The sequence below is a fragment of the Poecilia latipinna genome, unplaced genomic scaffold, assembly GCF_001443285.1.
Source record: "Poecilia latipinna isolate Pla-1442-1.1 unplaced genomic scaffold, P_latipinna-1.0 Scaffold1806, whole genome shotgun sequence".
In the NCBI taxonomy this organism is placed as follows: domain Eukaryota; kingdom Metazoa; phylum Chordata; class Actinopteri; order Cyprinodontiformes; family Poeciliidae; genus Poecilia; species Poecilia latipinna.
Genome location: NW_015114422.1, coordinates 1 through 14,793, shown reverse-complemented (window position 1 = coordinate 14,793; position 14,793 = coordinate 1). Strand labels below are relative to the sequence as shown.

At 38.7% G+C, this 14,793-nt stretch overlaps 2 protein-coding genes across 2 annotated transcripts; both read left to right on the top strand.

Annotated features, from left to right (window-relative positions):
- The first annotated feature begins 129 nt into the window (after window positions 1–129).
- On the top strand, window positions 130–4,091 carry LOC106934442 (carnosine N-methyltransferase-like). The gene is made up of 8 exons (XM_015014339.1): window positions 130–302; window positions 493–688; window positions 1,201–1,367; window positions 1,520–1,660; window positions 1,876–2,054; window positions 2,265–2,378; window positions 2,870–2,973; window positions 3,062–4,091. Exons 1-8 carry the CDS (start codon window positions 166–168, stop codon window positions 3,254–3,256), a joined length of 1,233 nt encoding a protein of 410 aa, XP_014869825.1. The 5' UTR covers window positions 130–165; the 3' UTR covers window positions 3,257–4,091.
- A 101-nt stretch (window positions 4,092–4,192) lies between these two features.
- On the top strand, window positions 4,193–14,591 carry LOC106934432 (transient receptor potential cation channel subfamily M member 7-like; the record flags this gene model as incomplete). The annotated part of the gene is made up of 9 exons (XM_015014322.1): window positions 4,193–4,742; window positions 5,619–8,184; window positions 10,296–10,375; window positions 10,563–10,601; window positions 12,606–12,792; window positions 13,104–13,317; window positions 13,827–13,951; window positions 14,056–14,227; window positions 14,417–14,591. Coding segments are annotated over exons 2-9 (995 nt in total), but the record flags the coding sequence as incomplete, so codon positions are not given.
- Window positions 14,592–14,793: the final 202 nt, after the last annotated feature.

Here is a 14,793-nt window from a genome sequence, read left to right as displayed (position 1 = left end):
GTGGAATGAATGTCGTAGCAAAGCTTTTTAAATTCAGTTACCAGCTGCAGTTCCGGCATCTGACTGTAGGTGGCGGAAGCATGCCATGTAGACGTTGATTTACAGAATCACACGAAGTAGAAAGTAGTCGCGCAGTGATTGGATGGCCGCCGAACTGTTTCAAACATGGCGGAACAACGGGCAGCAGACCCGCACAGTGGAGCATATTATCAGAAAGAAAGAAGAAAATACAGCGCGGAGGAGGAGGCCAAACTGGAAAGGCAACATTTCTGGAGAATAATAGATGCTTTTAGGTCTTACAGGTACAATAGATATATTTCACAATGTAAAAGGCGAGACAGGAAGCTGCCATTTGTGCCGATATATCGTAATAATGTTGATGTTTTGCTAACAAGAGAACGACAAAGGAACCACACAGCAACCTTTCTACAACACATTGCTTTAGTTTAGTTTATGAACATTTTGTCGTGTTTTTGGGTTTTCCCGCACCAGGTTCCATGTCCATGAGCAGGTCAAGCGGGCTGAGCGTCAGTTTCGGAGTCTGTCACAAAGGCACCAAAGGGTGCTGCCAGGTGTTTTATCCAACCTGGCCCGGGTTAGGCAGTGCGCCGAACACAACCAAGAGATTCTGGACGCCGTCGTTCACAATAGCCTTCACATGTTTGAGAACGTGGAGTATGGAGAGAGGGTAAGTCCCAAATTTAGGGTTTGCAATGTTTCAGCGGAACTCGGAGTGACACCTTGCCCACCATTAAAAAGTGGGGTGGGCGAATTTAGAGAACAGCATAGAACAGATACACTGATGACCGCTCCACAAACAGCCAAAAGATTTTATTATACATACATTTTTTGTAGCTTACATGTCGGGTAGGTTTCGTATAATAACAAGTGTACAACACTTGTAATTGTTAATGTTTAAATTAATTAATGATTAACAATTTTCTCTTTGATTACTTGACTTGTGTAGATTATGTAATTGTGGATATTAAGCTCTAAACTATGGTGACCGACAGGCGCAAAAGTGCAGCAAACAGAGAATCGCGAATGCTTTAGCCTCACTCCAGAAGGTTGAGTGTTGGAAAATGTTAACTCTGAATTTGCACAAACACATACTGCTTATCGTCCATATCGAACTCGTCGTATATCCAATATGCTCTTCCCTTAAAATTTGGTATCGTCCTTTTGCCTGTATTTTGTCAGGAGGATCCGAGAAAGGCACGGCCATCCACTACATTTGACATGGACAAACTGAAGTCCACCATAAAGCAGTTTGTCAGAGACTGGAGTGAAGCAGGCCAGGCTGAGAGGGACTCTTGCTACAAACCAATCATTCAAGAGATCCAGAGGCTCTTCCCAAGTGACCAATAGTAGGAATTTTATCTGCTCACTTTTACATCTACATGCATGTGATTTCAGCAAATGAGCTCTACTGTAAGATGGTTTTAACAGACCATATTTTGAACAAACATGTCAGTGTTTTCTATGTGATGTGTGCTTTTTGTGCATTTTATTATATCAGTGATGTGTCTAAGGTGAGCGTGCTGATTCCCGGTGCTGGGCTTGGTCGACTTGCCTGGGAGATTGCTCGGCTGGGATACTCATGCCAGGGCAACGAATGGAGCTTCTTCATGCTTTTCTCCTCAAACTTTGTTCTCAACAGGTAACACATTGAATGCATCCACTTAAGTTCATTTAAATAAAAGTTAAGTAAGTGATTTTATCGTAACTCCTTTTTTTCCTTGCTCAGCTAAGTCTTAAATTTAAATAACTTTGACCTTTTAAAAGTTCTGAAAAAAATTGTATCATTTAACTTGGTGAAACGCTGATTACTGCTATATCCTCGTTTTACTTACGAGTTTGAACGTGTCTGCTCAGATGTGAGGAGGAGAATGCTCTGACCCTGTATCCCTGGATCCACCAGTTCAGCAACAACAAGAAGTCTTCCGACCAAACACGGCCAATCAGATTCCCCGACGTTAACCCCCAGAGTCTGCCGCTAAACACCGACTTCTCCATGGTAGCGGGGGACTTTGTGGAGGTTTACAGTGAATTGGGTATGCTAAAGCTGACGTGGACTCCGTCAGATTTGTTGTCAAATGTTAAAATCAATTTGGTTGGTTAGAACCTTATTCCAGTACAAGATGTAGTTCAGCTGACTCAGTTAAAAGTGTTTTTTTTTTTTTTTTGCAATTTAGTAAAAAATAAGTAAATATGTGTCTAAGTGGTACTTTACATTACCTTGTGACATCATGTGTTCCTCTCAGAGTGCTGGAACTGTGTGGCTACCTGCTTCTTTATTGACACCGCTAATAATGTCTTGGAATATGTGGACACAATCTGGAAGATTCTTAAGCCTGGAGGCGTATGGATCAATCTCGGTGAGTCTGCCTTCTTAAAAGAAAACTTAGCTGTACGAGAGACATTCAAAAACGCTAGATTTTACATTTAATAAGCACATTTCTGACATAATTTGAATGAGCAACTGTTCATCTTACACATGATCTTATCAGTATTTCAGATCATTGTGGAAAAATGATCTGAAACACTGATACATAATACATATACAAAAAAAAAACAGCCAAGTAAGAGATTCATTGTTATCTCTGAGCCACTGTTTTTATTCTGTACATGACAATAAACCTCTTGAATCTTGCTTGGAAAATTTTCAGGATCGACTAAAGAGGACTATAGTTTGCAACAGAAACATATCAAGTGTGTCGTTTTAAAACAATAAGGTTGTTCAGAAACAGTAGACCAACTTTTGGAGCCTACACTAGTGTTCTGTCATATCTCTCTGTTTTTGGTTTCTGTGTTAAAGCTTTTAAGAGCTTTTTAACTTAAGACTCTGTCATTTTCATATATTTTTAAGGTCCGCTGCTTTATCACTTTGAAAATATAGCCAACGAGCTCTCTATTGAACTTAGCTATGAAGACATCAGGACAGCAATGCTAAAATATGGCTTCATCTTTGAGGTAAATTTGCATTATATAATTGTTATTGCATTTTGTTTGCATTGAAAACAATCATTGTGGTAGAAAAGCAGTTTTATTTCTGTCACAGGTGGAGAAGGAGTCAATGCAGACTACCTACACTGAGAACGAGTGCTCTATGCTGAGATACGTTTACGACTGCGTCTTCTTTGTTGCTCGAAAACCTACACTGCATTTTAACGGTCAAGAAGAAGAAGATTTACAACAAAATTGTCCACCTGCTGCTAAGTCGTCCAGGCGAGAGGGCAGCAACAGGCTAACGTGACAAAAAATTCCTGCAGAAGCTCAACCACCTAGACACAAGCAATGTGGACATGTTTTCATTTTCTCCCTAAATACGCCTTTTTAAATTGCCTCTCTTCAAAGGTGCTTTCAACATTGAGGTTTTTTGGTGAACTCGTGCATCTGAATACAGCTGAACATTTGGATTGTGCTAAGCAGGCATGGGCCATGAGACCTTAATAGAATGATAGATTGAGTGAAAGAAACCTTGTTTTTAAATAATCGTAATGAACCAAAACCTCAAAACAAAAAAACGCAGCTCACTATCTAATTTATTTTAAACAGCTAAATGTGTGTGTCTTGTAATAGTTGGAGAAGTCTAGTGGCCTCCTTTCAGCCAGCTGACCTGCAGTGGGGAGAGCGAGAGAGCTAAACGGTAAAATGACTGACAATTTTAGGAGTTTTTGAAACCAGCTTTTTAAAACCTTGATACTGGTAACTGCGTCGTGGTATCAAACTTCGTGGGACTGCAATATCAGCTTTAAAAAAATGGGTCATCACAGCATTTTTTGATCATGAAGTTATAAGTAATTGAGTTATCAGACGCAAATAGTGTGTTTGTTTTTATTGATTTGTTGTGAACTCCGAACCAGAAGGCGTTCACTTTGTTTGGCTATTAGGTCTCACTCTTAACTTATTTTACTTCACTGCCTTCCCTTGCCACAGTTTGTACGTATTCACGTGTGCCTCTGCAATTGAATTACACATTTTGTAATTTATTTATTTTTTACTTAAATCAAATGCATTTACATCGGTCACCGTTCAGTGTTTAAGCTGTGTAGTTATCATTTTCTTTTAAATAAAGCCAAACGTTTAGAGAAAAAAAAGCTTTTATAAAAGATTTTATAATTATTTCTGCTTTTTTTTTTCAACTTCGTTAAAAGGCACGCGGATAAGTTTTGTGCTCACCAAAGGAAGAGGAAAAGCGGTGGGCGGGCTTTAACCAGCAGAGCTCTTCCATGATTGGTCCTTTTGACTGTGGCTGTTGTATGTCACTACCGGTGTTGTTCTTTTTTCTGCATTTGTACTGCACGCATTTGTGTGAAGAAAGCAGATTCTACTTTGCTACTTGTTACCGCTGATTCTCTCACAGATCTGACTTGATGGCCAAGAGACGCGCTGAAGAAACTGTGCTACTCGACTCTCCCAGTAAGAGAAGATACTTCCCTCCGATTTACAGTATTGACATGCAGCTGGAGAGCATGGCTTCAGTGGGAGGCGTGAGTTCCCCATCTCTACTGACTTTATTGGGGAGTCGCTGCAGAAAAAGGCCTCTTTATTTCGACAACGAAGAAGTATATTCTCGTCCAAAGATTTCATCCTTGGACTCTGGAAAGCATGCAAAGAATGTTTTGAAGACTCCATCTTCTGGAAGTTTCCAGGACGGCCGCAGGTCCTGCGCACTTTCAAAAAATAAGCGACCGCGAGAGGACAACGTCGGTTCAGACACCGTTACGGCAACAGATAAAGTAGGTCAACATGGTTTGATTTAGCAGTATTTAGCCGATAGACGTTAATCTCTTGAAAGCAAATGATTCTGTAATGAGAGTAAACTGCCACTAGATGTCGTCATTTGCTCACATTTTTAATATCCCACAAGACTTGAATTTGAATGTGACGTTGTAATTTCATGACGGCTGCATCTCTGTAAATTAGCATAATATATAAAAAAAATCTTGTTAAAAAGATAAACTAGGACATCATACAAAATTCATTACACCCAGATACATTTAAAGTATTTTCTCTTGATTTTGATAAAACCCAACGCTCAGTTTCTCAAAATAAATAAAATGCATTACAGTAAAAGACCAATAGATGTTTTTTTTTTAATACGGAAGTGTTATTTTGTGTTTTCACAATAATGGGGAAAACTGACAACAGTTTTCCAGCAGACAGTAATACTCATTGATAAAATATGTTAGCAATGAGTGTGTCTGTTTACATATTAGTGCTGTATTTATGTGTATTAATAGAACATTGACAGTGCCTGATTGCATCTATTCCAGTCTGCATTGATGCAGTAAATCATTCAAAAGGAGGCCCAAAACAAGCACTAAGTGCATGTAATGTTGGTCTTTTGTGCTGTGGTCATTTCCTAATAAATGACTTTACATCATTAAGTTTTTACTGTAACGCTATCGGCAAATTTACCTGAATAAACATTCGAAATTCATCACTCTTTGTGATGAATCTGCAAGTTTCACTTTTGAATTAAATTAGCAAGAGAAATTAACTTTGATAATTTTCAAGATCAGTCTGTTCAAGTTTTCTTGCATCTTTGCTTTTACAAAATGGTACTATCAAGGTTTGTCTAGATGCTCACTTGCCTTTTCTCTTTCTTTCAGACAGCTGATGAAGATGGTACTTATAACTCTTTTCAGTACTGGAGGGTCCCCTTACCTGAACTTGACCTTTCACTGCTAGAAGAGCCTAGTGACCATTACCCCAAAAAAGACAAGTCAAAAGCGAATGACACAACTGCAGATGCAATGGAGACCTGAAGATGATGAACACTTGATGTGTTTTATTACCTGAGCAAACTGATCCTGTTAATCCTATAGATATGTCAGATAATAGAGTTAAAGTGGATGTCTTGCTGTAGGATTTCAGTGACTTTCAGATGTTTTGTGAAGGAGCTCTTGGTCATCCTGAAGCTTTATGTTCAATGGGTTTTGTAAGAGCAAGGTGAGGCTGTTCTTCATTTACACCTCTGCCCTTTTTTTCTGCTACATCTGCCAATTTGCAGCAGAGTCTGTAAAGTAGTAAGTTCGTCAAATGCGAAAAGGAGCTGATTATCATTCAGTACTTCATATCTACCATACATCAACTCACGCAGCAGAAGAAATGTTTTGTACCGAGTCCGACTTTGACAACTGATAAGTTTAAGTCATTTTCCAGAATGTGCTTGCAGGGTTCTGTGCAGTCTGGAGGATGATGTCACTTGTTTTTAGTATTCTTTAGCTTTAAATACATATATTTAGTCTCACTTTTATTCCTTCTTCCTTTTGTCCTTCCTTTTAGACGGGTTCTTTTTTCTAAATACCAGTCACAACAGAAATATCTGCCATAAAGTCATTGTGAAATTTTGTGCTTATGCTTAGTAACTATCAGAAAACAGATTGCGAACTCTGGAAAGATGTACAATTAAGACATGAACAAGAACCCATGTGATTGTAGTCTGCTGCAAGGAAAATGTGGATCTTGTCCCCAAATAAACATCTCTCAGCAGAGGTCGCTCTGAGTCACTTTGGTTGGATCAAGGAGCAGAATCTGTTTTATTTTATAAACCAACTGGTCCATATGGACGTGATGGTAACAATGTCTTCAGTAAAATTTCATATGAGATTTTAACAATTTTTTATCTTCTGGATTTATTAAGAAAAAAAGAAAAGATGTATACATACATGTAAACAAACAGGTTTGCTTAGTTGAGGTTTAAAAAAAAAGTTCTTGCAGGTTGGGATTATTAAAGCCTAATAAAGCGCTTGACTGGCACTGTGCAGCATACAGTAAACCTACATTACGCCTCACCAACTTGTTGCTTCACAATGATTACCCTACTACTTGCAAAATAAAGTTGTAGGGTGTTTAGAAGTATTTCTGGTTCTGAAATGTCAGGACTCATCACGCTTGTTAAGGAATTGCTGCAGTTCAGTTGGTAAACTGCGACCTGTTTAGCAAGCTTTTTTAAATAAGCTTCAAGATGATTCTGTAGATTTTAGTTTTGGATATTTCTGCTATTAATATGATACAAAGAAGCAATCTTGTTTTTACCCAGTTATCACATTGAGAGAATCTAAATGACTCGCAGCTAAAACGTTCATTGTTAAAGGTTCAGTATTGTATATTTTCCAGGCATGTAGAGCAATTTTGTAGCACAATCAAGTGACTATCTCACCTTTAGTCGTTACAAAAATGCTGTATATATCAAATATGATATATACAGCATACTTATATTTGATATAAATTAGCAAGAGAAATTAACTGATAATTTTTGAGATTATCCTTTAAAGCCTTGAAATTGGGCCTCTGTTTCTTTAAAAACTCCTGCTCTTTCTGACACCCCTTCTTCTTAGGACGTCTTCACAACAGCTCCTGTATTAATCCCTTAAAACTTTTCCAGCAAGTAGCTTGTGTGATGAGCTCAGCAGAGTTTCACCAGGTGTTTGCTAATTGCTGCTGGCTAGTCTGTAGGAGGTGGGAGAGCTGTTCTATTAGGCAGAAGCTCTGAAATTTGGAGACTGCAGCTCAGAGGAAGAGCTCCATCCTCGAAGTTGGTGCAACATGCATGAAAGAATCAAAGCAGCACTCCAAGTATGTTTTCGATGAGGGAATAATATTATGACATGATGTTAAGCTTCTAAAAGAAATCAATTTAACATAATACTGCACCTTTAACACCGTGACTTAGGAACTTGTGTATAAATCAGGACTGTTTGTTTATTGCTATTTGATAATCAGGTTTTTTTGTTTTTGTTTTTCTTGTAAATAAAATAATTTTCAGTGCCCAAGTGACTATTTTTCTGTGACTGTTCCTGTCAGGGACAGTTCAAGGGATAACAGAAAATGGAGTTGAGTTTTTTTTTTTTTCTTCCCTGCACCTGAACAATCGAGTAACATGTTTGTTGGCGTAGAGCTGTCCTTCTTTGCCCCTGCTGCTGCTGTGAAGCATGTTTGCGGTTTGAAGGGGAGGACCGCGGCTCTGCTCCGGAGGTCGAACAGTCCTGGTTGTGTTGGAAAGAGGAGGAGATCATGAGTTCCTCAAGGCTTCTTGGAAAAGAAGTGCCCTTTGGACCAGCGGCTGATAAAAGCCCAAACGACAGAGTAATGATGAAGAGGTGGGATTTGAAAGAAGTTCTCCGTTAGACTTAAAACATTTTATGTAGGTTTTACCCGCAGAGCACAGCCATGGTAAGTTATGCAAGAGGAAGATAATCATGTAAATCACCCGAAGAGATTCTGTTTTCTGCAACCGGTGTTCTGACCGGAGTCCAGAACCGGTTCCATACGGTTCCATACTATATTAGCTGTGTTAGCTCTGAGCTAACGACCGCAGCTATTAGCTGACAAGTTAATTTAGTTTAACTTGGCAGCGAAAACATGGTAAAGTGAGATGCGAAGTGCAATTGTTTAGGGAACTTCGAAAAGCCAGAATCTGTCTGCTGGACTTTGTGTTTAATTTTCTCTTTAAGCATTTCTTGTAACATGTACTTTAGGTGCGGAGGTAAGCTTTAGGGTAAAGTTTTTCAATTAACGACGTACAGACGCGTAATATTGCGCATGTGCATAACGCTAGACGGCAAAACTCTTCTACTTGCCATGACTTGTTGTTTTGTAAAATTTAAGTGTAAAAAAAACAAACAAAAAAAAACAAACAAGAAATTTGAATACATAGAGTGTAAAATATATATATTTGACAAAATCCAGGCTGGGAAGTTTTGTTTACATTTTGTAAACATACTAAGGTAATTTCTTAATGCCATTAACAAGTTGCACTATGGTTTTATAAACTTTATGATTTCAAAGCTGCACGATTTATGAGATTCCAAGAAAAGACACAATATGACCCAACTTTCCACTGAATCTATAGAAAATATATTGATAGTAGGACACCTTCCAGGGACAACATTCAACATGTTGCTGCACATTCCCTTTACAGCTTGTAGTATGATTAAAAATAACATCCTCAATTTCAAAGTAATGTGCAGTTGTAAAGTAGGATCTTTTTTAAACTACAAATTGTTATAAATATGTGCATATTTAAAAGAAACAGAAAAAAATGAACAAACATTTCTAGGCTCTTAAGCATGACTTATTAACCCACAAGTATAAACTTTAGATTTGTGGTTGGAACCTTTTAAAATATATTAAATTAGGGTTAAAAAAAAAGATTATTTATACTCTTCACCTTCACTCTAATGTATAACTTTCTCCACAGAGTTTTTGTTAACCTCCAGTAAGAATAAACATTAAACCCAAATCAAAACTGCATATATGATGACAATCAGTTGCTTACAAATACTATCAAAATGCATTAATTAAAGAAAAAAAAATTAAACAGTAGTAGTAGTAGTAGCAGTAATATTCCTTATATTTAGACTCGGCTTCTATTTCTGTTTCTTTTGTTTTGGGACTATAGTGATTCTTTTCGAACATCCGCTGATTTAATACAAAATCTCTAGCAGAGTAAATGTATCAGATAAGCACCTGAATTCTTTCCACTAAACTAAAAGCTAACATTTTCCAGTCCTTTAACCTAGAAACTATTTTGGATACCATAGCAAGTTTAGTCATGTGAAGTAATGTTACAGGAAGTGATAAACTGCTATAGTTCATGCAGTGTTTGGTACAGATAGTTGAGAAATTTTTTAGACAGTCTCCTTAAGTTATATAGCAATATAGTGTTTTTATGTTGTCACCAATGAGCATAACTTAAAATTGATACAACTTCTTGCTCTAAATAACTTAGTAATTCAGTGAATTTGGTTTTCGCTCTCTTGTGGTGTTCTGAGGCTGCAGCGCTTGTATTAAGGTTTTTTTTATCTATTGGAAAATCTCTTTTCTCTGAAACCCAACTACGCTTCAGGGCCTTTGCTAAGTGTTCACACAGTGAGACTCTGTTTTGGGTGGGAGTAAGCCAGCTCCGCAGCCATGTGGCCTAATCTCAGGAAGGGGATATTTGTATGTTTCCCATGAACACAGCTCTGCTTCTTGCTGCTATTGTTGAATCTGTTGGAGAAACTGAGTCGAGCTAGGTGGGGGTTGTCGCTCACTTTTCTGTGGTGTTTCACTGTCGGTGGGAGAGAAGTCTGATGGTGAAGGACTTGAAGCTTGAGTTCAGCCGTAGACGGCTGCTTTTGTTTGACTATAATGAACTTCACTGAAAAGGTTTTTGTTCCCTGAAGGAAGTCGTTTGTTTTTCCCCCAGAATAAATTAATCAGCAAAGATGAGAATACCGTGACAATCTGCTTGACCTTTTTTGTCGTTTATATTATCTCAACTGTATATTTTCCTATTTCAGACGGGAAAATCTTGGATTGAGGAGAGCTTCTTCAGAAGGGAGTGTGTGAAGTTCATCCCTTCCTCTTGGGACCAACACAGGTAAACTGTGAACTGGCTGCATGGATGGCTTTTATGATTCCTAGAAGAATGTATGTAGTATAACATTAACGTTGGTGGGTGGAAATAAACGTCATCCTGAGAGCAGAACCACTTGGCAGCCATTTCTTTTTTTTTTCCAGGAACCACGTTGATTATTTCATAATGTGTTATTTCCTGTTTCTTTCAGATGCATTCCAATATGCCAAGTGTGCCAAAGCCTGATCAGGTATTACTTACAAATTTTTAGTTAATATTTTACTGTGCATCACCACCTGGCTGCCCACGAGGCATTGGCATTCTTGTTTGATTGTCGCATAGTTTTCACTGCCCTCTGTTTATTTGTACTGTTCCTGTGTTTGCTGTATTTGCACTGCTCCCACATTGTTTTCCATTTCACTGATGCACTATTTTCAAAATGCCCCAAACTGCAGTTAGTCAATGAGTTAACGACTGTTCAGATGATGTGGAAAAAACTGAGAGAAGGCATGCGTTTAAAAATAAATTGTGTTTGGCAACATTATAAACACAATGAAACAGGAATATGTAGTCTCAAGGACCAGGGGAGGTGAAGAGGAAGGGTGGGAGACAGGAAAGGGGGAGTACTTGTTGCAGTCTGGCTTAGTCAGCTGGGGGTTTTAAAATGTATGCCAACGATTTACTTTGCTTTAGCAACATATTGTTACACGCTTACGCTTCAGTATTCGTCTTTCTGACACTTTTTTTTTTTTTTACACAAAAGCATACAAAGAAAACAGACAAATAAAAAATTGGTTGTGGACAGAAATGTGTAAAAAAATCTTTGCAGTAATGAAGATTTCTGCAGATACCACTTAGAAAATAAGGTGTGATTTTATTCTTTACAGCACTTATTCAGTTCATAACTGTACCAAAATCACTAAGGACGCAAAGGAACATTTTGAGCAGCAGCCTATCTAAGATAAATATTATAAGAAAACCTTACTTTCAATATGAACTCCCAAAAACATCACATATTATAACTTACATTTACAGTGCTCTTTCCTTGTGTAGGAGCGCAGTTATGCTACTAACTAGTATTTAAAGGGATAAACTCTTTCTGTCATATTTCATCATCGTGACTGTATTAGTGACGATGATAAAATATTAGTGTTAGTTAAGTACTAGTTAACTCTCATGACATTTGACCCTGGATCAAGGCAATAACTAAGTGACCTACTGCTGGCAGGGAGCTTTTATTTGAGTCCCCGCAAATAAAACCTGAGAAAATCGGTTATAAACGACCAAATCCATGAAGGGGTTAATGACTGAATCTGCAACAGACTGGCTGCAAAAACCCCCAATTTGTTTCTGTGGTCTAGTCAAAGTCCAGATCCTTAGTGTGATTTAAATTCTGTGGAGAGTCAGGGCAATGTTGTATGAAGGACTGGGCCTCATCTCCTCAACACTATTATGAAAAACTGCTAACGTCAATCAGAAAAAGGTTACAATGAGTCACTGAAGCCACTTTCAGTCATTAAAGGTCATTTGAAACCATTGAATCGTGGGTCTAATTGGGTGCTGATCGTCATGCCTCATCAATGTTTTGCACTTTCAGTTTTGGCCTTTTTCTTACTTGACTTACTGATTCAGTTACATCACAGAGCTGCCATGACTGGTTTCTCCTGTAAATGACTCATATCAAACGTTGGGAATAACGAACGAAAGAAATTTCGCTTATGAAATGTGACTAGTATTTGACTAGTAGATAAAATCTACGTTTAAGAGGACGCTCCTTTATGGGGGAAATAAACTCTTTTTTATTTTTTATAGGTCATCTTGTCTGTATGCGAATCAGAACCATAATAGAAATAGAGCAATATAAAAATCTACTGAGGAAATATTTAAATGATTTAATGTCCATCCATCCATCCATTATCTAAACATGCATCGCCAGAATGATTGGTGCCTATCTCCACCGATAGGCACCAATCATCCTGGACAGTCCAGTTGCCAGTCCATTGCAGATAATTACATGTATTTGTGAGATTTGAGCATTTTGGTGTCATTTAGCTCCACAATTCATCAGAGCGCACAGACTTCCTAAAGTAAATCATAAAACTGGAATGTCTAAGGTGATGGTGGATCTATTTATCAGGAAAGCAGCTGCTCAGCTGAGATTTTGTAATGTAAAACAGATGTTTCTCAAACAGACTTTGTCAGATCTAATGATGAAGTGCTCTGACATATCCCATAATTTGTTTTCATTGATTAGATGTTGCTGTGGCCGCTTGATGGGGGAGCACTCTTGGCAGGAGTCTTGTCCTCCCATTTCCCTCTGTCCCAGTCCAGAACAGGGCATGGAGGAGTGGTCCATGGAGGCTCACACAAAGGCCAGTTCTACCAACGCCTATGGGATCATAGATTTTCAAGACACTGCCACGCGGGTCTGTCGCGCCAAGGTTTGTATATCCATTAACTGTGGTTTTCTTTGCCAGCATTTACTAAATTTACACTACAATGTTAAAAAAAATTATGATTAATCTTCCTTTTACAAAAAATAGCTTTAACTATAAAAGTAGATGCTTTCTCTAGTCTGAGTGAGATGGAAGTGCAGATGTTGCTGGTTGTGTAAACTTTGGTTTGCTATGATGGAAGCAGATTTAAGGTGTTTTGTGGCGGCAAAGATGCTATCTGCTGTAGTGACAAAACAACTTTGCGAGCAGCAGTTGGAAAACGCAGCAAGCTCTTGAGCAGTGCCATGTTCTTCCAGTATGTTCGTGTGGCTGTGGACTCCAAGCCAGAGGCGCTGCTCCAGCTGATGCTGAGGGAATGGCAGATGGAGCGACCGAAACTACTGCTGACGGTCCACGGAGGGTCAGAAAATTTTATTCTGCCCCCAAAGGTGAACCAGGCCTTCAGTAAGGGGCTCATCACGGCTGCCATAAGCACAGGGGCGTGGATTTTCACTGATGGGATCAATACAGGTCAGTACAGGAATCGATTTTCTCTAAGACAATGATGCAAATACCTGTAGGGCCTTGGAGAAGCAGTTATAACCCTTTAACTTTTTCACATTTTGTGATTTTATAGCCATAATCCTCAATGTGTTTCATCGTTTTATCAGTCAGTCCCTTAATTAGTCCTTTTAGAACCACTTTTCTTTGCAACTATAACTTCCAGTATTTAGGTAATGCATTCATGGGATCGTCTCCACCAGCTTTTGTGCACCTTGAGTCTGAAACATTGAACTTTTACGAGGAAATAAATCGAAGGTAACAAGGAATATGTGCACCCAATATTAATTCATATTTATTTATTAAAAAGGCATGTTGTGATAGTGCAAATATGATTTTTGATATTTTATTAATTGGACAAAAGGCACAGCACACGTTTCAGAAATGAAGTCTTATAAAAGCTCTGAAAATCTTGCATTATTTTCATTTAGAAAAGTTTAAAGAAAAATGAGTATTTTTGCATGGCACTGCATTTCCAGGTGTGTCTAAGTATGTGGGTGAGGCAGTGAAGTTATTTGGAGGCCACGACTTGAGGAAGAGAAACACGATTGGCATCACATCGTGGGGAATGATCGACAACAACTTGGACCTCATCGGCAGAGACGTTAGTACTAAATCTGTTTCCTTCCTTCTAGCGTAACGCTGAACATGTTTTACTCAGCAAGATGGTTGTCCTTTTTGTGAGATGTTAACTCAACACCTGCTCAGGTATTCAGACCCTACCAGCCACTGGGCAACCCTTTAAGCAAGAGGATCTGCCTTAATGGTTTCCACTCCCACTTTCTGTTGGTGGATGACGGGACGCTGGGGAAACCTGGTTGTCAGCAGGGCCTCAGGAGAAAACTGGAGAAACAAATCCAGCTACTGAAGATTCATCCTCGTAAGTTCATGTCATTGCCTTGTTGAATATGTACGATGGGACATCGTCTTTCTGGCAAAACATATAGCAGCACATTTTTGTCGGTGTTAATTTAATTAATTTCAGGCTGTATCTATCTTCGCTCATCCTTTCGAAGTTCAGTGGATTGACTCGGTTCTTATCATGACTGTTTATTGCCCCTTCTCACAGGACTGAACCAGGGAGTGCCTGTGCTGTGTGTGGTGGTGGAAGGAAGCGCCGCCATTGTATCAACAGTTCTGGATTATGTTAGCAGTGCGCCCCCTGTGCCAGTGTTTGTGTTTGAGGGGTCGGGCAAGGCTGCAGACCTCTTCGCCTTCTTACACAAGCAGACTGCTAATGATAGGTGTGTAGGTAATGTTTATTTTAAGTGGGAAGCCATGTAGCTGTACTAGCTTGTGTAAAGTTAAACCAGTTATTAGGTGCATCGATCAAACTTTTACCAGCTGATAATGGCTTTGGACAATGCTAATTTTCTTTCAAAGAACGTTAAGACATACAAACTCTTTTTAGTTTTTATTCTATGATGCTGTTTGTTTTCTGCTGTT